Genomic DNA, 21,390 nt, shown 5'->3' with positions numbered 1-21,390 from the left:
CTTTAAGGGGCGAGAATAAAAAAAAAAATGTTTGGGAAGCGCTAGGCTAGAGTGATGCTTTCTTCTCGGTGTGTTTTGGGTTTGAAAATGCGTGTTTCCTCTTCCACGGGTGTCTTCTAGCTTTGGGCAGGCTCCAGCGAGGGTTCCCCGAGGAAGGATAACCAGATAGGGGATCGGACGTGTTTTGTGAGTTTCCAGGGGAGCCTCGGGGTTTCGCCCTGGGTGGTGATGGCACGGGCACGAGGAGTGAATGCCTGTGTTTTGCCTCAGACCCGGGTGCTTGGTGGCGTTCCGTAGAGATACCCACTTGCTCTAGTGAAGGCAGGGCTGGGCTGTTAAACCTTTATGGCGCTGTTTGTGTAAACATCTCATGCTTACCATTCCAGGAGTAGTTCCGCGTGCCTCTGGGGGCCTGCTCTTTCTCAGGGACTCGTGTGAGAAGCGTGGGCAGAGCGGGCGGGGTGGGGGGAGGGGGAGGCTGCTGGCCCCCCCGGCTCCGCCCCAAGTGCCCCAGTTTGAGTCTAGGTAGCAGGTAAAACTAGTCGAAGGCGGAGGAAGACGGTGCGCCCAGCTCGCAGGGGCCCATCAGCTGCTCTGAAGATGGTTCTCTGGGCAGAAACACACGGAGGCGCGGAATCCTCAGTCGGGCTTTGGAGAGTGAACAGGAAGGCGCGCCAAGTCCAGATTAGGCGAGAAACCCGCACATGGCTGGGTGCCCCGAGTGGGGCCGGATGACTCCGGGTCTCAGGCACCCTTGCGGAAGCTGCCTGAGATTCAAACTCCAGCCACAAACATGCTGCCCCAGGCCAGGCAGGGCCAGACGGGGGCGAGGCAGGCAGTCACCTAGAGCACGGCATTCGGAGCAGTGCCCAGTCTGGGAGTCATTCACGGGCCGCCTGTGCCAGACCCTGACCGTGAGCACCTCCTTAGCTCTTGCCCCCCAGGTTCCTTGCTTGCCTGGCCCTGAGTATCCTTTCGGCCTCATGACTCCAGGAGGCAAGTGGCATGTATATCAGTCAGGGTTCTTTTGACTGGGTTGTAAGTGAGAGAAACTCCAGCTCGAGCTGTTTTAGGCAGAAGAGGAGTTTACTGGATCATGTAAACTGAAAAGTGCACGGGTAGGGTGGCTTCAGGAGCAGCTTGATCCAGCATCCAGTTACTGTCGCTCAGCTCGATCTCTCAGCTCTTCTGCAGGGTGGACTCCCTTCCCAGTCAGTCTCTCTGCTCCTGATTGTAAGCCACCACCAAGACCTCATGCTTCAGGGCTGACATCTAGCAGAGAGACGTGAGACTCGCTGATTTAGGATTTCTCATCTGAACCTTGTTGCTTCTCCTGGGATCTTCCTGGCTCACGTGCTCATCCCTGAAAAACCCCCAGGAGGAATGCAGCGCTCTGATTAATTCAGGCCTGGACAGCAGGGTTTACTCTTGAGTCAAGGAGGGAGTCCCTTCCAAAGCACACGGGCTGGAAGTGGGGAAGGGTGGTCACCTGGAGGGGAGCTGAGGTCCCTTCATCGGGAGGAGAATGACGGGATCCTGGGCGACAGGACAGCGGGTGTCCATCACACGACTTCTCCCCGCACTGGTTAACAATCAGGGCAAGCGAGGTTCCACCAGGGGAGTCACTTGCCCAAGGCCACACAGCCAGGCATGGGCTTGCTGAGGCTCCAACTCACTGTGCTGGCTTCTCTGCCGTCCCCACTCCATGGGCCACCTCCCCCTCTTCTGCTAGATTATAGGCGCTGTGCGGTCAGTGGTTCCGTCTCACCTTGGCACCAGCTTCAGGCCTTAAAGAGAGAGCCACGTCCTGGATGATAGAAATAAAAGGCCAACCCCGAGACTTCGGTCTCAAAAATCTGGCTCCACGTTAATGGTTTTTACTGGTGCACAGTCGATTTACGGTATTGTCTCAGTTTCCGGTGTACAGCACAGGGGTTCATTTCTGCATATTTTAAACCCGAGCCCAGCGGCACGCCGCCCCTTTGAAAACCCTGATTTGTAACGATGTTCCCTTTGTTTCCAAGGATCACTGAGGCAGCACATTACAAAAGCTGCTTGCTGTCTGCCGCCAGCCACCTGATCTCCCTGGAGGTCTCCCCGACGCCCAGGCTCTCCCAGAACCTGTCGGGCTCCCCGCTCGTCACTGTCCATCTCCGGCACCACTTGGTGAGTTGAAGCGAATTCGCCCTCATTTCTGTTCTTCGGTTTGTTTTGCAACGAGGACTGTTCCGTCGTCTGTATGATTGTGCACAGAAACCTAGGAGGGATCGGTGGTGGCGGCCGGAGTGAGCAGTTCTCTCCCCAGCGTGCCTTTTCTCCTGACTGTCTTTGAGCTCCCGGGGAAAGGCCCCCGGGCGGTGGGGGGGATGGACACAGCACTGACTCGGGTGCCAGGGCCTCTGAGGGCCGGCGTCGCCCTCAGAGATGCGTGTGCGGCAACTGTGGGTGCTTCTGACTTACAGCGTGTCCTTTTGGGAGGAGGGGACAAACTGGCCAGTTGTCCCTTACCTTGATGACAGCCATTAGCAAGACGAAGCGCTCTGCTGTCTCTGAGAAACGCACGTCCGCGCTTCGAGAGACCGTGTTTACGCTTTGTGCCCTGGGGGATGAGCCATTCGCCTTGCTCCCCCGGAGCCAGCGCTCTCTCTGCGTTCGCTTTGTCCTTGTGGGCGGCGGGAACCACAGAGGTACTGGGGACACAGGTGTGCGCCTGTCCTTGAGGAAGTGCAGCTCTTCCTGTGCCGGGATCATGTCCTATGTGTGACACAGCGTCGATTCAATGCCCGAAGGCTGCGGCTTTTCAGGAACTCAGTGTGCATTTCTGTTGTTTGAAGTAATACAGAGAGGTTTCCCACTGGGATTTTTGACTTCATTCTGCTTTATACTGTTCCGTCCCATTCCACCCACGCTACCTGAAGACCACCACACTACCTGCTGCGTGCCAGCTGCTGGGTTTGGGGCCTCTCTTGCCGGTCCACGTGTGAGCGCGTTTCATCCCCTCCTGGACGAGACGGCCCTCGGGCTGCTGAGGGAAGCCGGCCAGTCGGGCCGGAGGACCGCTCACTGCAGCCTCTGTGTCGCCCGGCCCGGCCCCTCCTTCCCTGCGGTGGCAGGTCCTTTCTTGTCTCCCTGGAAACCCAGTCCGCCCAGTGGTCCGTATTTGTGCTGCACAGGCCGATGGGTGCCCCCAGATGGCCGTGGCCTCCTGACCTCTTTCATCCTGACCATGTCACCTCCATGTCACCACCTGTCTCATCAGTCCTCAGGGAAGGACGTCTTCCTCCTCTTCTTCAGAGCTACCCTTTCTTCAGGAACCTTCCCTGCCCTCTGCTCGCCACCCACCCCCGCATGCCCCACCCCCCTCCCCATGATCCTTTCCATCCTGCAAAGGTGCCCCATCCACCTGCAGAGAGTCTTGACCTGAGGATGCCCCACCACCCTACTACCAATCTCTCTCACCTTTTGAAAATCACAAAACATTTAAAATTTTTCATTTGTGTGGGGGAGATAGAGCTCAGTGGCAGAGTGCACGCCTCGCATGCACGAGGTCCTGGGTTCAATCCCTGGCACCTCCATTAAAGAAAAATGCATCAACAAACCTAATTGTCTCCCCCCAACAACAACAAAATAAATGAAGCTTTCCAACTGTGGTAAAATACACTCCATCGCAGGAAGTTTACCACGTGAACCGTTTTTAAGCGAACAGTTCCGTGATGCGAAGTGCATTTCGTATTGCTGTGCACCCGTCACCACCACCCCCCTCTAGAACCCTCTTCATCTTAAAAAACAGAAACTCTGTCCCCGTTAAACACTGACCCCCCCCCCCTCCCAGCCCCGCCCCCCCCCCCCCACCGTCTCCGTGGCTTTGACGGCGCTGGGGACCTCACCTAAGTGAAGTCGTGCAGGACTTGTCCTCTTGCGTCTGGCTTGTTCTGCTTGGCATCACGTCCCCGAGGTTCACCCGTGTCGTGACGCGTGCTGAAATTTCCCCCTTTCTAAGGCTGAATAATATTCTGCTGTGCGGATGGACCACACTTTTATCCGTGCGTCCATCGACGGATGCGTGGGTTGCTCCCAGCTCTTGGCTCTTGTGAGTGATGCTGCCGTGAACGTGGGTGGATGAGCACCTCTGCAAGACCCTGCTTTCAGTCCCCGTGGGTGTGCGTGCAGAAGGGGCTGCGCCGGATCCCACGTTCTGGGGACCTTGTGGGACGTGCACCTCCCCCTTCTCTTCTTCGAACTATTCAAAGTCGATTTGCACCATCTCTGCTTTCTATACCCATTTCCAAGCTGTACAGAATGGTCTCAGAAGTCTGCAGAGACCTCTGCTCACCTGAGCTCCGTCAGGCCGGCACCCCCGAGGCCCCGAGGTCCCCACCCTGACCCGGCCTGCGCGGGCGCCGCCCTGACCCTGACGCCGGCCCGTCTCTGCCGCACTGCCTGCTCTAACTCCTGAGACAGGTGTTGCTTCGGTCCCTCTGTGTCACGCTCACTTCTCTGAGTTCACGGGCTTGCTGTGGTTTCAGTCGCCACCGCCGTGCACACGTCCCTGACGACAGGAAGCCCACAGCTTCCCTTGGCCCCGCCCGGCAGCTCCTGCTGGCCGGCGGGCTTCTCGGCTCCAGGCGCGCAGCGTGGGCACCTGGCCCCGAGCATGCGTCCTCAGGTCCGGTGCTTCTGTCGCAGCGCCGTCCGCCTTTGGCTCCGAGTCTGGGACCTTGGCGCCCTCCTGGGTCCTGGCCGCTGCGCTCCACGCAGGCCCGGGGTGTCCCTCCCACGTGCCCTCCCTCCTGCTGCCCGCCCCCCGGTTCAGAGTCTCGTTGCTGATTCGGTCCTGCCTGAGCTAGGCGCTTCCGGACGGTTGTCCCTGCTTCACTCCCGCCAAGTTCCCAGGCTTATCCTCCAGAAACACACACCAGATGGTGTTACTCACCTATTTAAAATCAATCAGTGACTCAAGTTTCCCCGAAGAAACTGGGCCTCACAGTCAGGTCTCCAGCGGACCTTTCCTAGCCTGACTTTCCATGTGAACCTTTGTCCAGCAGAATGGAAACACTCGCTCTCCTTTGAAGTCCAGGCCCAGTCGGCCTCTCCATCTTTCTGTGCCCCCCTCCCTTCGTCTGGAATCCCTCCTCCCATGTCTCTGGGATCCGGCCCCACCCATGACAAGGTCGCTGGAGTCGCTCCCAGCTCCTCCGCCAAGCCCTCTCCGATCTCCCGGGGAAGAGCCGTTCTTCCCTCCATGGCGTCCCTGCACTGCATCGGTCCATGTCCGAGGACCTTTATTTCTGCAAGTCTGCCATCTCTTCAAGCAGCCGGGCCTTTCTGCAGAAGCCACCCTGTTCCCCGTCTGGAGTCACCTCTTCCTTCCATAATGCCCAGCGTTGGGCTTTGGATCCGGCAGCGGCTCAGCGAACCTTTGTGCTCAGAGCAGGCAGCCTCCTCCTGGAGCTGTGTTGTTATCTGTGCGTCTTTGTGTGGAGAGAATGCTCGTCCTCGGGGCTCTTCCCCCACAGCCCCCGCGAGGACGCTGCTAACTCTACGAGAATGAGCGCGGCAGGCTCAGCCTGCATTGGAAATTGAGTCCTGCCGTGACGCAGAGGCAGCTTTAGTGCCTCCAGTGCTGGGAGTTTTGTAATGTGGCGTTGAGATATTGCAAGTCTGTAATCAAGAGAGCATAAAAGCAGAGAAGGCTTGCTTTAAAGACTCTGGCAGCGGCATGCATTTGAGGTTGAAGTTGCCCCAGTGAAGGGGGGCTGTGGGTCACAGCAGATGTCGGGGGCCAGCTGTGCTGGGGCTGCGGGGTGCTGAGAGCAGGCGGGCTGGGGACCAGGTCCCGACCCCGAGACAGGAGGCTGAGCAGGAAGGGTAGGGAGGAACAGCCTGGGGAGGTGCTGAGAAGACAGTCGTGCTGGGATTTCCCGGTGTTTCCCGTGAGTTCACATGCGCATGGGCATGTCCATGCACGTGTGCACACACACACACACACACACACACCCAGTACACATGGAGACACACTAATACAGGCGCACAGCCGGACCCAGCACGCCAGAGGGAGAGTGGTAGGAGGGATGGCTCACGAGTCGCGGGCCTGTCCTGGGCCAGAGGGTGCCAGGGAAGGGGGTGTAGTTCCAGGGTCACCTGTCTGGGTTTGTGCACCGAGACAGCAGCCCCCCAAGCCATGGACCATGCGCACAGACGCACTCACACATTCCAGCACCCAGGCTTCCTCCTGCGTCTGGAAGGCGCCCACGTGCTCATGGACAAGTGCTCCTCGGGGTCTGTGACCTTCTCAAAGCACAAACAGGCACACACACGCACACACGTTGCTGGACCCAGAATACACACACACACGCACACACAAGTGCACACCCGTGCCCACAGCTCCCACACCCCCGTCCTTGTTAGATCGGGTCGGCGTGAGCCTGGAAATTGAAGAGTGGCCGTGATTTTGTTTTGTTCATCACAGTTTTTTTACCCCCCTGCCAACCCCTTTCCGAGTGGGGCCGGCTCCACCCTCAGGAGGGCCCCCCCCCAGGACCTCACAGTCTGCCTGCTCTCCCACCCAAGCAGCCCCTTCACCTTCTCCCTCCTTCCAAGCAGGGCTGCCCCACATTCTGATGGCACCGAACCCTCGCCCTCACGGCTCGCAGCAAGGCAGGGAGGCTGTCAATGGAGTTCCCCCTCTACCCCCGATGTGAGATTGCGGTCCTTCTCCTGCTGTTTGCGTGTCTCTGAGGGGCGCTGGTCCCGGTCACATGCCGCCACACGCCCGCTGCGGAGCACCCTCCCCCAGAGTTTTCCCAAAGAGACTTTTCATCCAACAAGACAAAACCTCACAGGATGCCAGGGTCAGCGCACCCTGCCAGCGGGGGCTCCCCCTCAGCCCGTTTCTTTTGGGATGCTCTGCCATCGATTTATTTCATGCCACAAAGAGCCCTGCTGTAAAAGTTTTTCACAATTTTCTTAGGAAACCAACTCAAGTCAGTTGCTGCTGCAAACAAATGAACAAACCAGAATCCACTTGCCTGCTCTCAAGCGGCTTTGCTTTGAGACCTCGGTGTTCGCGGCAGTGCGACGTGGGCCTGCGGGTGGGGACCAGGGCAAGTTACTGTGCTCTCCCTTCGTGAGTTACAGCGTCTTGCGGGGGAGATGCTGTGAAACTGCACAGCTGTCCTTCATCCCGTTACTTTCTCCGTGAATTTTAGCTTCCGTGGGTGGTGGTTTCCTGCAGAAATCATTACTGTAGTGTCTGCGTAATGGTGATTTCTGTGTCCGTCGTTCCTTCTGCATTTATTAACTGCAACACTAATATAAGGACAAAGCGTCATTCATGCATTCAATTATTTATTTACATCAACGTGACTCCTTGAATATTTCTTCCCTAGATTATAATCCAACAACGATCACTGTCTATTTCGTTGCTCAAATACCCCCAGCTGTGACCATCGGGAGCTTTTTTCCAGTTGGCTTTTCTGTGTCCTTTTGACGTGCCTTCCTCGTTTTTCAATCTTTTCGTACTTTCTGGCATTAAAGCCATTCTAGGCTCATGGAACCCACCCTTTCTCCAAGAAGCCCCAGGCCATTTTATTGGAGAGCGGTGGTGTTTAGACACCAAGATCTGGGTGCCAGGTGTGCTCATTTCTGCTGGGGTGTCGTTGCTTCCTGATCCCCTGAGCAGACGGAGCTGGGAAGTTACGTATGTACTTATACAAGCGAACACACGCACTTCCCTGTGTCTGTCCATCTGTAGGTACGTATGTCAAAAAGCATGGGTTCATTCTGATAACTCTTTCCGATCTAAGAGCACAGAACTCACTCGCGTCTTTCCTCACATCCGTCATCCTCCAGACCTGCCTCTCATTGTTCTTGGTGTTTGTTTCTTATTCGTTTAAGTGCATTGCACACAGCAGATGCAGGATTGCTCACCGTACCCCTGTGGGAAACAACTGTGCTAACTAGAGAACAGCATTTGTTCGAGTTCTCTTGGATGTTGGCTTATGTGTGACGGCTGAAATTCTGTTTCACAAACGTGCCTAAGTCTGTTCCTTTCTTTCCTGCTCCCAGAGGGGTTGCATCCTTTATGGTAGAGTGAGATTCATCGGTGCTTGTCTGTATCCCCTTCCTGGTCCATTTCAGTTGCTGATTCACTGGGGGCGGGGTGCATGTGGTCAGATCTGTGCAAGCAGGTGCACTCAGCAGAGGGGCCCCCCCCCGCCCCGTCCCATCCTCTGTTCCTTCTGCTCCACCCCCACCCACGCACTCTAGGTAAGCAGTTCTCTTGGTTTCTGGTTGGTCTTTTCTGTGTTTTGTTTGTGTTGAATGAATAGGCATGTGTACATTTTCTTCCATCTCCATCTTTTTCCCCCAGAGGGAAGTGGGCTGCAGAAACTCTTTTGAACTTTGCAGTTTTTCACTTCACAGTATATCCTGCACATCACCCTAAACCAGTTCATAGAGATCATCTTTTTTTTTTCTGCACAGTGCTCTGCTGTGTGGCTTTCTTCAGCCATCATGGCGTTGGGAGTTTGAGTTGTTTCCAATATTTTGCAAGCAATTTGTTGGAGTGAATGACCTTGTGCATCTGCATTTTCCTGCTGTGAGAGGTACAGCCTCCAGGCCGGGTTCTCCAGAAAGTGTGTGTCTCCTTGCAGATGCCTTCCTACCCAGGCTCCTCCCTCCCTCCCTTGTCTTGCCCTCTGGCCGTTCAGGGGCAGCGGAGGGACAAACAGCAGAGAGGACGGGAAGAGCTCAGCCCCTACACGTGAGGTCACTCTGAGAATGGACGCTTTCAGCCGGTTCCTCCCCTCGGCCTCTCCTGCGATCCACGCGTGCACACGCACATGTGTTTAATTCGTTTCTGAAGATGCAGCCTTACGAGCTGTCGAGCACAGACAACAGAACGGATCTCCCAGATGAGATGTGTTGCATGGTGATCATCCACAGGGCCTAGATGAATAGCGATTTGGGGAGCAGCAGAGCCTAGAATAATGCCCCTCCCCCCCGAGTGACGGAGAGGCTCTGGAAGGGGTGGGCGGGCGGCAGGTGCCGCCGGGCCGCTGGGCTGCCTGGGCCGACCCGTGTGACCTGGGGCCTGGCTGGGGGGAGGCGGAGGGTGGCTTCGAGTGGTGTTGAAAGCCACTGGGCTTCAGGTGTAGCTGGAGAGGCAGCACCAGATGGAATCGAGTGTCACTACTCTTTTGGCAGAAACAATTTTCTTCTTTAAGGACACCAGCCTTCCAGACTCAAGATGCTGAGGAGAGAGGTTTGGATGAGAGTCTCTTTGTTCTGCGAGGCTCTGGGCAGGGGCTCCCTGGGACACTTTCACTGCTCCTTGACACATTCTCGTCACAGGGGTGCCTTGATAGACCAGGGACAGCGAGGGAGGGGAGGTGAGGGGAGGCGGGAGGGCGGGGGTGGGGGGGCAGTCCTCTGAAAACACCCCTCCTCCCCCCACCGCAGCTGGCGTGCCAGCTTCTGTTGGCCTGGCTGCTGCTGCTGGGTGTTTTGCAGAAGTTTAGATTTTTTTCCTTCTGTGAAATCAGAAAGATGCCAGTTTGGAAACCAGAGAAAGAGAAAGGGTGGATTCAAATGCAATGCCTGTTTTAATGCTTGGTTACTGAAGTTATTTTTAAAGAAGCAAGTTTCTGAGCGAAGTCTGTCGTCCCGAGGAGAGGCGGGGAGGAATGCCTATCACACAGCAGAGGACGCTAATTGCGGCTTCTCGCAGCCAGGCGTTCTCCGGGGCCTTGGAGGTTTTGCTTTTGAAGGTTGCTTTTACATTTCTGAGGACGGTTTTGGAGGCTTTTTTGGGTTTCAGTGATTTGTCCGATGGGAACCGTTTCTCATGGAGGCCCGTACCAGCGGGAAGCATGGGGGCGAGCAGGGCTCAGGAGGAGCGTGGAGGCTGGCAGGCTGTCCCCGTCGCCGAGGGACACATGGCAAGGCGCCGCCGACCTTTATCCCTGGGGGGTGTGGGGGGGGGGCAAGGCTGATGGGCTGCTTCTTCTGGCCTGGAGCGGGGGCTCCGTGGGGTCTCCCCGGGGCTGTGGTCTCAGGCCCGTCCCCAGGCCTTCGTCGGGGAGCTGCAAGGAGGGTTAGCTAAATCCGGGATGAGGGTGGCCCACTGAGGCGCGGTGCCCGTGTTTCTGGGCCATGTGGCCACATTGTTCCGTCCATGTCTGAGTCCAGCAAGTCCCATCTGTTACATCAGATGGTCGGGCAGCAGAGGGCAAGTCGGAGCAGGATGCTCAGAGCCCAGCCTGGCCTCTGACCCCAGGGCCTGGAACATGCACTGAGGGCAGACAGAGAGGCCGGAGTAGCCGCAGGCCTGCCCAGGGGCCCCACCGCCACCTTGGGCCTGTCCCCGGGCCGTCCAGGGGCTGACTGGTCTCATTAAGCTTCCCCTCTGAGCCCGACAGATTTCTTCTCCCAAAGTGCCGATTTTAGTGTCTTGTGGGCACCTGTGTCTCATCAGCTAGGACGTTTGCATAAACCTCGGGGAGTGGGCTCCGGGAGGTTCCTGCGCGACCCCAAGCCTCGGGCGTTGAAGTCCCCACTGGACAGAAGGACGACTCCTTTCCTCTGGGCCCTGGGCCTCCCGGCTGAGATGGTCCTGGCTTCTGTGTTGGTGAAATTCACCAGGCAGGGCTTCTCAGCTGCGACACTACTGCTGTGCGGCGTCCAAATACATTTCCGAACGGTGCCAGGGGCCGCTGGAGACGCCCTGCAGAGCACCGCCGGTGCATGCTCCGTCAACAGTGGCCGCCGGGCCGTTCTCGTCGCTGTGTGATGGCCCCTCCAATTTATTTACCCGTGGATATTTGGTGGTTTCTCATTTCGGACTATTAAAAACAGTCACTTTTCTCTGCTTGCTAAATTGTAATTTTTTTAAGTAAATTTTTTCCATCCTTTTTTTTTTTTTTTTGGTGGAGGGAGGAGGTGATTAGGTTTATTTATTAATTTATTTGTTTTTGGAAGAGGTAGTGGGAGTTGAACCCAGAACCTCATGCACGCCAGGCATGCGCTTTACCACTTGAGCTGCACCTCCCCCCCAGTTAAATTGTAATATTCAGGACTAGACTTAAGAGAGGTGCAAGCAAGTGGGTTGATGTTGCTGAGAGGTGTGAGCCCTCCTGGCGGGGGTTGTGGCTTCGCCGCCGTTACTTCTCTAGGATGTGCTGTGCATGAGAAAACAGTTTTATTTTGAGTGGAAAAAAAAAAAGTTTGCTATGCCTCCTGTGGCCATTCATTGGCGCTAGGGACCTGGGATGTTCCTGGTCCGCAGACTGCCTCGTAAACCCTGGTTCCCACATACGGTGATTTAAAAAAATACACGTGCGCGCACACACACATAGACGTGCGCATGGAGACACACCGACACGCACATGCACACACATGCAGACACACACAAGTGCACACATGCGTAGCCGAGTGTCATTTGAAGCCCCGCCATCCAGAGGCCACCACCGTGAACACGTGAACGAGCTTCCTGGGGGAGCTTCTGGAGGGGAACGTGTGTGCTCCGCAGCTTCCCGTCAGCAGTTTGAGCTATCCATGCTGCCGCTTCCTTTCTCATTTAGCTTGCCTGTGTTTCCATGCCAGTAACTATAAAATACAGAATCATATTCGTGGCTGCGTAACGGCCTGTTTATTTACCGTCCTTCTGTTGTACATTTAGTTTGTTCCCTGTTTTCATGACTATAAACGAAACTGTAATGAGCCTGCTGTGTTCTTGTTCAGTTTTTGCTGTAGGATAACGTCTTCGAAGTAGAATCGCTCAGTTAAAAGTCCACGCTTTATTCTTCTCCTTTTAAAATTCATTTTGTGTGTTTAAGCTCAATCTCCATCTCCTTACCAGGGGAGGAAGTGGTCTCATGGAAGCGAAGTGTTAGAGCTAGAGGCACAAAATAGATAAACAACAAGGACCTACTGTAGAGCACAGGGAACTGTATTCAATTTCTCGTAATGAGTCGTAATGGAAAAGAAACTGAAAGTACACATATGTATGTATATATGTGTATAATCCCTTTGCTGCACACCTGAAACTAACCTTGCAAATCGACTACACATCAATAAAAAAATGTTAGAGCCAGGAGCTCACAGTATTCTGAGCAAACGTCTCCTTTCCTCCCAGTTTTAAAAGTAGGCATGCTCTTCAAGTGTAGGGTACTTACAGAGAAGCACACACGTAAGCGTGTGCCGTATGGCACTTCCACGGAGTGAACGCACGCGTGACATCACCTCCCCACCAGCAGGAAACAGCGCGTGCCCAGCATCGCAGAGCGCCCCTCCCGGACACTGCCCGTCAGTCGGTCTGGGGCAGAGCAGACAGTGCGTCTTGGATGTGCCGTTTGGTGACTGAATACAGGCACTTCTGTTTGTTGTAAGCCCGGGAGAGGAGCTGCAAGCTTGTGGGGCACGCACGTGTTTACTGAATCGGCAACGCCAGACAATTCCCCCCGAAGGGGATGCTGGTGCACCCCGTCATTCATGTGCGGCTGTTCCAGCTGCCAGCACGTGGCCTTGTCCGCCATCTCCAGCCTTGCTTTTCTGGAGGCTTATGCTGTCTCGTTCGGTCTTTATTTGCTTTCCCTTAAAGACCATGCTGTCTGCATGCTCGTTGACTGTTCTGGTGGTGTGTTTTGGTCCGTGTTATCCCAGTCTGTGCCCATTTTTCTACTGGGATGCCTTCCTTTTTCCTCCTTATTGACTTTCAGGCGTCCTTGCGATATTCTGGGGTGAGTCCGTTGTCGGGTCTGAACTGCAGGTGTCTTTTCTGACTGGGTCTTGCCTTCTTACTCTTGGGGTGTCTCCCGAGGAACGGGAGTTTTGCATTTTAACTCACTGCCTCATTCAGCCCTTCTTCTGCGCTTCGTGCTTTTGTGTCCTGGTCAAGGAACGTCGCCTGACCCGAGGTCACAAAGATGGTCTCCCTGAAAGCTCCATTGTTCTCTCTCTCACGTTTGGACCAAGTCCTTCTGTAACAGTTTCTGTGTGTGCTGTGAAGCAGAGGGCAGGATTTATTTACTTTTCCCAGGTGGATATCGCATTTACTGTGGGCTGTTGGTTGAAGCGATAAGCCTCCCTTTTTACACTGCCATGCCGCCTTTGTCATCAGCCAATTCACTGCTCACGTGTGGGGCTGTTTCTGGACTCTGCTCCTGTTTGTTTATTCTGGCGCCAATACCTCGCTCTCCTGCTGACTGCTGCAGGTTTCCAACAGGTCCGGAGACGGGCTCAAGCCCTCCACCTTGGTTCTACCAGGTTACCTGGGCTATTTTTGGTGAGATACACATTTTAACATTTGATACACATTGACACACATTTGCTACACAAAGTACTTTTTTGGAAAGCTTGTAACAACGTGTACTGCCCCTGAAGAGGCACCAGCTTCCCCCCATCATTGCAAACTCTGATGGCAAGACGTCCCCTCGCGCTGTTACTGTGGCTTTTTCTTTGCATTTCTTTGATGATTACTGCAGCCAGACGTCTTGTCCCACGGGAATCGGCCACTTGCATTTTTATTGCTCATATCATGTTTGTTTCCCCATTGACTTCTAAGCACTGTCTGCCTAGTACGGTGTTAACTCATGGCCTGATGTCTCAACCTACCACGCTTACTTTTCATTTTGACTGTTTTGATCATGTGCAAGTTAAAAATTTTTATATCATCAAATGTATCCACCGTTTTCTGCAGAAGAAGGGTGTGTTAGTTTCTAATTGCTGCTGTAACAAATCACCACAGAGTGGTTTAAAACAACACAACTTTACAATCTTGCAGCTCTGGAGGTCAGACCTCCAACATCAGTCTCCTTGGGCTAAAATCAAGGTGCCAGCAGGTCTCCGTTCCTTCTGGAAGCCCCAGAAGAGACTCTGTCTCCTTGCAGCTTCACCTTTAACCTCTACTTCCATCTTCATGTGTCCTTCTCTGTCTCTGACCCTCCCACCTCCCCCTCCCACATCAGACCCTTGCAGATCATCCAGGATAATCTCCTATCTCAAGAGCTTCAACGTAACCCCACCTGCAAAGCCCCTTTTGCAGTGTCAAGTAACATTCACAGGTTCTCGGGACGAGGATGTGGTCTCTTTTGGCCGGCCGCGTTGCTCCCTTTACCGCGGAGGGCAGTTTAGGGGTCTGCAGAAAGCGCCTTCCAGATCAGCACCAGTGAAGCCCTCCGGGAAGGCAGCGGTTTCTGAGCGTGGACAGCCACCACTGTGGGGTGGGCAGACTTTTCTAAACCATAAGACTGGACCTTTCCCTCTGATGGATGTGATGCGACACAGAGGCAGATAAATGCTCGCTGCGCCTTACTCCTTCCCCAGCAGAGGAGCCCGGTCAGCTGTGTGGCAGGGCCGGGACGCGGGATGTCAGCACGTGTCCTTAGAAACAGTGGTCTGCCTGCTTCCATGGAACCGAGAAAGTGCTCTCCCCGGCTTTGTGGCCACGTGTGAATGCCAGATAATTCAGCGTGTGGCACCCCCAGTGTGTCCCAGTGACACGGAGAAGAAACAGAAGACCACTAATCTAACACTCGTGTCAAAGCCCATCTCTTAAGCAGCCCGTTTGCTGAACACAGAGCATCTCTTGTCTGCAAGGGAAACCGGGGAGCTGGTTCAGCCGACTCTGTGGTCCTGGGGTGACCGTGGGCACCGGGCACCTCTCATCACACAGTGTGTCTTAACCACGCAGCCATCCTCCTGTGGGGCTTCCAGATTCCACGTGGGCAGAGGAGACACCGCTTCTCACTCTGCACTTTTGAAATCGCTCCACGGACACCCTGGGAATGGGAATGCGGGCCGGGCAAAGCCTCTGTCCCCACTGTCTGCAGCTCCTGTTAAACGCGGGTAGGGAGGGCCTCGGGCTGCCCAGCCTGCCTGTTTGAACTCTCTGCTTTTTTTTTTCAATGGCTTTTCTTCCAAGAAAACTGAGATGCAGTGTCATGGGCTGGCTTGAGTCTTTCCAGCCCTTTAACCTCATCTGCCCACCTCCCTCTCCATAGTGCCACCAGACAGAGGCCTCTGAGAGCAGAACCAGCTCTGGTGGGCGATGTTCGGGGCTGCAGGTGTTCGCCCAGCTCAGCTAAAACTCTGGACTAACATCCGACCCCCTCCCTTCAGGGATGCTTCTAAGCCCCACTTCCTTTCTCTGCCATTGCCCTTTGTGGGACCAGCAGGGCCCACCACAGTCCCAGAGCCCCGGAGCGCTGCAGCTCGTGGAGGGGGACGGGGCTGCCCACGCCCTGTCTCCTCCGAGACCTCGGGCTCCTTAGGCAAAACAGCCTAGCTTCCTTCCAGGGACCAGCGCTGCATGCCAGACTGTGGGGGGTGGGGGCTCTTGCCGCCACTCAAAGCACCCCAAGATGTTGTCACCCCCACCTCCCACATCCGGGGTGTCTGCCTGCCTCGTCGGTGTGAAAGCAGGCGGAGCTGTTCAGGTGACTGGCCTGTGAGTTGCCACCTGGGCAGGATGCCTTTGAAATGACCCCAGACTGGCCCCTTGCCTGGTTCAAATGTCCACATGTGGCCCTGGGATTCCAATGCCTTTGACCCCCCGAGAGTGGAGGTGACATTTCTGTCCAGATGCAGCCCCCAGCTCTTCAGACAGAGACCACGAGGGCTCTCCCCGAGGAATCACAACCTCTCCCCAGCGGGATGCGCCCCAGCCCCGCCCCCAGCAAGGCCCCGCCCCGCGGAAGCCCCGCCCCGCGGGAGCCCCGCCCCCGCCGGGCTGCTGAGCCGGGGGCCTGGTGGAACTCGCCAGCTGGCTGTCTTCAAAGGGCGTCTCGCAAACCCACCGGTCACTGTTCAAGTCGCCTCCCTCCCCGGGGACGAGCCACCTGACGGATCCCAACACTCGCTCTGAGAGTTCGGCCTTGTGGTGGGCGTCACGACTCAGTGCGGGTCCCTGAAAACATACTCGGTGGTTCCGTGGAAGCTTCCGGCCGGCACTCGGTGGCCCTGGCGGTGAGGGCCGGCGGCGGCCAGGCGGCCGCGGGGGGCGCGTGGAGCCGCCGCCACGAGCCCGGGCTCCCCTGGCGGCGGCGTGTGGCGCTGCCCCTGCCCTCCCGGCCTCCGCCCCGTCCCAGCCGGGGGCGCTGCTGGGGAAGCCCCGGGACCGCCTCGGCGGCCCCTCGGTCAGTCCGGTCGCCCCCCGCCCCCCCAGCCGGGCGAAGCTCCCGGCGGGCCTGCGGCCTTCGCGGACACGCGAGGAGACCGGCCCGCGTCCAGCGCTCCCCGCCGCGCTGCTCCTGCCCTGCCTGCCGAGCGGGGCTGTCGGCGGGCCCCCGTCGGCTCGTCCGGATGGGGTGGGGCCGGGGTTCTGTGCGGCGGGGGTGGGGCGGGCCGGGGTGGGGTCTGAGGGAGCCGAGGTTTCCAGAGCCGGCCTGCACGCTGGTGACGTAGACGCTCATTCATTCACCGGACAAACACTGGTTGAGCACCGCGCGCGTGCTCTGCGTTGTCGCGGGCTCCGGGGACGCAGACGTGTCCACATAGGGTGTTCTCTTCCCTGCTGGGAGTGTGGGCGTGCTGCGCTGGGCTGTTGGTTTCTTTCTCTTCTGAGATTGGCCTGGACACATGGAATCCTTATTCTTGGCGGGGCTGGGAGCGTGTGTGGTGATGAGGGCGTCTAGACGGGCACCTCTTTGATGGGAAAGTGAGTGTGAGTCCCTCTCATCCAGCTCCCGGAGTCGGGGTGATGGGCTGGAGGCCAGCGGTGGGGAGGACGGCCTGTGGGCTGGGGGGACACAGGAGAGGCAAGGGACGTGGTCCTCGCCAGGGGCCAGCACAGCTGCGTTGTTCACTGGGGATGCTTGCACAGCTGCTGCGTCCACTGGGGGAGGACGGCTGAGTCATGGTGGGGCCTCAGTGAAGAGGCAGAGGGCTGGGGACACACACGGTGTCACATGGCGCCGAAGAAAGTTCCATGCGAGCTGATGATCTGGGGTGTTAGTGTCTGAGCATTTGCTCGGTGCTCTTAGCAGGACATAGCCCGCCCTCTGCTGGCCCCACCACGTGGATGAGAAAAGACCAGCCTGCTGGCTCGGTTTCCATCTCACGTCCCAAATCCATTCATGTCCCATCTCCACTGTCCCCACCCAAGATCTTCCTCCCTCGTCCGAGCCCCAGGGACAGTCTCCCAATGGCTCTTCCGCTGCTGGACTTGCCCCACCGCCCACGTGTCCAGAGCGAGGCAGTCGGCCCTCCACGTCCATGGGTTCAATCAATCTGGCTCAAAAATATTAGCAGAACAAATTCCAGAAAGTTCTGAAAAGCAAAACTTACATTTGTTGGGTGCTGGCAACCGTCTGCCTAGCACCTGTGTTGAATTTACAACTAATTTCATAGCATGTCCCTTGCAGTGGGCGTTATAAGGGATCTGGAGGTGACTTTGTGTACGTGGGAGTCGGTAGGTTGTATGCAAATACGAAGCCATTTTACGTAAGGGGCTTGAATGTCTTCGGCTTTTGCTATCCGAGGGTGGGGGGATGGTCCTGGAACCAGTCCCCCGTGGATACCGAGGGATGACTTCATTCGAAACATCCGTCAAATTGAGCGACTCTTGTGCTTGAAACCCTGTTCTGCCTTCCCTGTGTTCTGAGTCAGATCTAAGTCTACAAAGCCCTGCTGTTTCCTCTCAGCCCTGTTCTGTGTTGCACTCCTCTTCCCTCTCTGACTCTGCCCCGGGGCCTTTGCACCTGCCGCATCTGCTGCAGCTCAGACCAGCTGCAGTGTCGCTCTCTGAGGGGTCTTCCCTGACCCGGGGGGGGTCACCATCGTGCCCTTTTCCCTGGTGGCACTAACACTCAGCATGTCGTCACTTGATGGGTGTTTGTCTTTCCCCCAAGCTGTGCACTTTGTGCATTCTCGCTCGTCACCCTGTGGGCAGCAGATGGCACACAGCAGGGTCTTTTGACGAGGACACTGAGCTTGGAAAAGTGAAATGACCTTCTCCGAATTACCCAGCTGGGGAGTGATGGCGACAGGTATTGGATCCAGGTCTGAGAGACACCAAAGCCCCGAGTTCAGACGCAGCCGGTGCTCTCTGGGGGATAAGTGCCGGCTTCGGTTAGCATCTTCAGACGTGTTCTGTGTTTCATGCCAGGGAAGAACAACGCACTGCTCAAGACTTAGCTTTTCTGCATTTAGTTGTCGGTGTGATGTCGGTAGCTGGTCCCCAAACATGATGTTTCCTTGATTGTTTTAAGGTTTGAAATAGAAACACTGCAACGTCAATCACTTGACTGGTGTGATGCTGTTGTCATGTTTTTTTTTAAGAAGCTACACGGTAACAATGTAAATGGAGGTCAAAATACAAGAAGAAAGATGTTCCCGGCTTCCTAGATACAGTCCTATTCACGCCTCGCACACACGCGTGCGTTTTATACAGCAGGAGCCGCCACGTAGATGAAGGCTTTCTTCTCCCAGTTAATTATTTTCCATCTGTCTGTCAAAGGCAAATGATTGCTTGGAGATTCATTCACATTAAAACGAGTAGAGAGAAAAATTATGCCACTATTAAGTACTCTTATTCTTGCTTGTTTATCTGCTTTAAAAAAAATAAGCAAAGCTTTAAAAACAAGCCAGTGTTGGGGAGATACGACCCTGCTTCTGTCTCCAGTCTGCTCGCCCCGGGCGCCTGTTTGCACGTGCTCGCCATCTGGGGCGCGCTCCCGCGGCGGCCGGGCGCTCGGCGACGCGGCACCTGGGCGGACCCTCCCTCCCTGCGGACCAGGCAGGTCTGGACGCAGCCCGGGAGGCGGTGCAGCCGGACCACGTGGCCTGGAGCTCTCCCCACTTCCCCGTGCTTCTCTGTTGCGGGGTCTTGCTCTTTTATTTGGTACTTCAGAGCAGGCGCCGTGTCTGATGGAGAATGCATGTATTTTCTAAACTAGGCTTGACAAATCTTCCAGTTTTCAAGAATCCATAATTCATTTAATATGAAAATTCTCCAGATTTTTGGAACACGGTTCAGGCCTCACACAACATGCCTGGAGACGAGGACCAGCTCCACAACTGTGGCTCCCTCCGGGTGCTCCCAGTGCTCCCATCTCCCCCGTCCTCCTCCCGTCGCCATGATCATGACAGCCAGCGCGGCTCGCAGCTCTGAGCGCTTCAGGGTGCCAGGGGCTGGCTGGAGCACCTGCCCTGAATGCAGGAGTCCTGACTGCCCCGCAGACAGTCTAGCTGGGGGCACATCCTCTTTCCTCCCCTACTGGGGCAGAGGACAGAGGGGCTGGTACTGGGGTCCCAGGACAGGTGTGACACACTAATGCCTCCAGGGGCCAGCCCCAAAGTGGCCCAATGGTGAGACTCTTGGGCACTCTCCCTGCCCCCGCCCCGTGAGACTTGCCCCCACCTGTGACTCTAAACCCCGGCCAGGAGGCACTGATGGTTCCCATGACCCCCCACTGCCCACTCCCACTCCTGGACACTGGGTGAAGAGATGGGCAGGGACCCTGTGCACCCCGACCCTGGCCGCCGGGATGGAGGCCCAGACGACTGGGTCGGAGCTTGGCCCCGACAGGAGGTGTGGCAGAGCAGAGGGGTGTCCCACATCTGTGCGACATGGAAGTGGCCAGCACCGCCTCTAAGCCATCACGGACAGACGGCTTCCTTCTGCCAGGTCAGGGGTGGGAATTCCAGTCTGAGCTGCAGCCTTTCCAGACAGAAGTCTGACCAACTGCATCAGCAGGAGGGGCTTTTCCCCTTCGTTAGGGGGGCTCCGGGCGCAGCAGTGGTGCTGTAAGAGCCCCACCACGGTGCTTCGTGGAACGTGGTGAATCAGTGGGAGGAGGTTCGGCTTCGAGGAAAATGACGTCATTATCGTCAACCACTGCCCCCAGAGCCCCCAAAGGTCTCCCCAAAAGCCCCCGAAGCCCCAAAAGACAGCAGCTTGAACAGCGGGCTGGCTCTGTCTCGGGGGGGGGACAGTCCCCAGTCTTGCAGTGTGGGGCCCCGGGGACCAGCGCTTACAGGATCTGGACCCTGTTCTCCAAGCCCAGGGTGGTGCCCCGCTTGTCACCCCCACACCACACACCCCCGGGGGTGGGCTTTGGGGCTGGGGGCTCTGGTCCGTGTGCCCACCGACACCCCACCGCTCAGAGTCTAGTCACATGGCAGCTGCAGCTTCCAGGCTGGGAAGCACGGGCTCTGCTGGCGGTCAGCCGGAGGCCCGTTCCCTGGCACGAGGGAGAACAGATGTCCGTCTGCCACAGACCTCTGTCCTGCCCGCCCCGGGAGCTGAGGGCTCTGCATCCTGCTTGCTGGGTGGGAGGCTGCGGGGTCAGCCCCAGGCCAGCAGGCTTTCTGAAACTGAGCGGGCGGGGAGGCCGGGTCATCTCCGAGCTTCCCCCTCCCCAGCGAGGGCGTCCCCCCGGCCTTCCTGCAGCTGGCCGGAGGGAGCTGGCGTCACGGGGGCTGGAGGCGGACACCCATCCTCCGGGCTCGGGAGGTGCTGCTGCAGCCCTGGTGTGGCCCAGATGTGCATGGGGCTGGCCGACCATCCCGGGTTCAAACCCGCGGCCTCCGGGAAGCCCTGGGGCGTGGGAGTCTCGGGTGATTGAGGGCTCCTTGGCCTTGCAGGGTGGAGGGCGTTCCAGGCGCCTCCCAGCTGACGCTCAGATCAGTAATTCATTCCATGATGATCATAGGCTGCTGATCCAGTAACTGTTTATAGTTCACATGAAAGACTCTTGTCCTCTGAGGCACCGTTCTTAGTTTATGGGCGGGACGAGATCACTCTCAGATGTTGGTGTGGCCCTCCTGCCCTCCATGGGACAAACCCATGTCCAAGGGGCCCCGGAGTCCAGAACTGGATCCATCGAGTGGGGGCTGAACACCAGAACCTGCCGCCTCTCCTCCCCGGGACCCAGACCTTCTCCTCCACAGGCCCCCTCTCCAGTGCTCCCTCCTGCTGAGAGGCCCTGGCTCAGAGAGCAGCCAACAGGTCCTCCCTGAGGCTAAGGCAGGCCCTGCTTTCCCCACGAGCAGAGTGCCAGCTCTGGAGCTAACCCCCTGGGTTCAAGTGCCAGCTCCATCACGGGTTAGCTGTGTGACCTTGGGCTGGTCACTGGAGGTCTCTGGTCTCAGCTTCCTCCCATGTACGGTGGGGCCCGTAATGCTGTCTGCAGACGGGCATGAGGGCTCTGTGAGCTCACAGGTGCGAAGCAGGTGCAGCAGCACTGGCTAGTGTGTGGGCGGCTCTCGGGAGGCAGCAGCCGCAGGGCTCCACCCCAGTGCCCGTCTCAACTCACTCACTTCTGGTCCGCCCTCCTGGTTTCTGCACATCTGTTCCCCATGCCCTTCTCTGCCCTTATGTTGATAAGCTTCTTTTCACCCTAAATGCCTCCCTTTCTCTCACTCTCATCATAGCCAGAAATTCTGGGA

General features: G+C 56.9%; 1 protein-coding gene across 5 annotated transcripts in view; it reads left to right on the top strand.

The window, feature by feature from the left end:
* The window catches only part of ADGRD1 (adhesion G protein-coupled receptor D1), a 125,587-nt gene that overhangs the window by 48,868 nt on the left and 55,329 nt on the right, over positions 1 to 21,390 (top strand). For all 5 annotated transcript variants that reach the window (XR_004316775.1, XM_032472189.1, XM_032472188.1 and 2 more), the window contains one exon: positions 2,025 to 2,166. Coding sequence is in view for 4 of the 5 variants with exons in the window: in XM_032472189.1 (XP_032328080.1) it covers positions 2,025 to 2,166 (142 nt within the window). In the remaining variant the exon portion in view is untranslated. The remainder of the gene's footprint in view (positions 1 to 2,024; positions 2,167 to 21,390) is intronic.

The sequence above is a fragment of the Camelus ferus genome, chromosome 32, assembly GCF_009834535.1.
Source record: "Camelus ferus isolate YT-003-E chromosome 32, BCGSAC_Cfer_1.0, whole genome shotgun sequence".
Taxonomy (NCBI): Eukaryota; Metazoa; Chordata; class Mammalia; order Artiodactyla; family Camelidae; genus Camelus; species Camelus ferus.
Note: the sequence above shows the minus strand (reverse complement) of the source record. Positions and strands in the feature narration are given on the sequence as shown.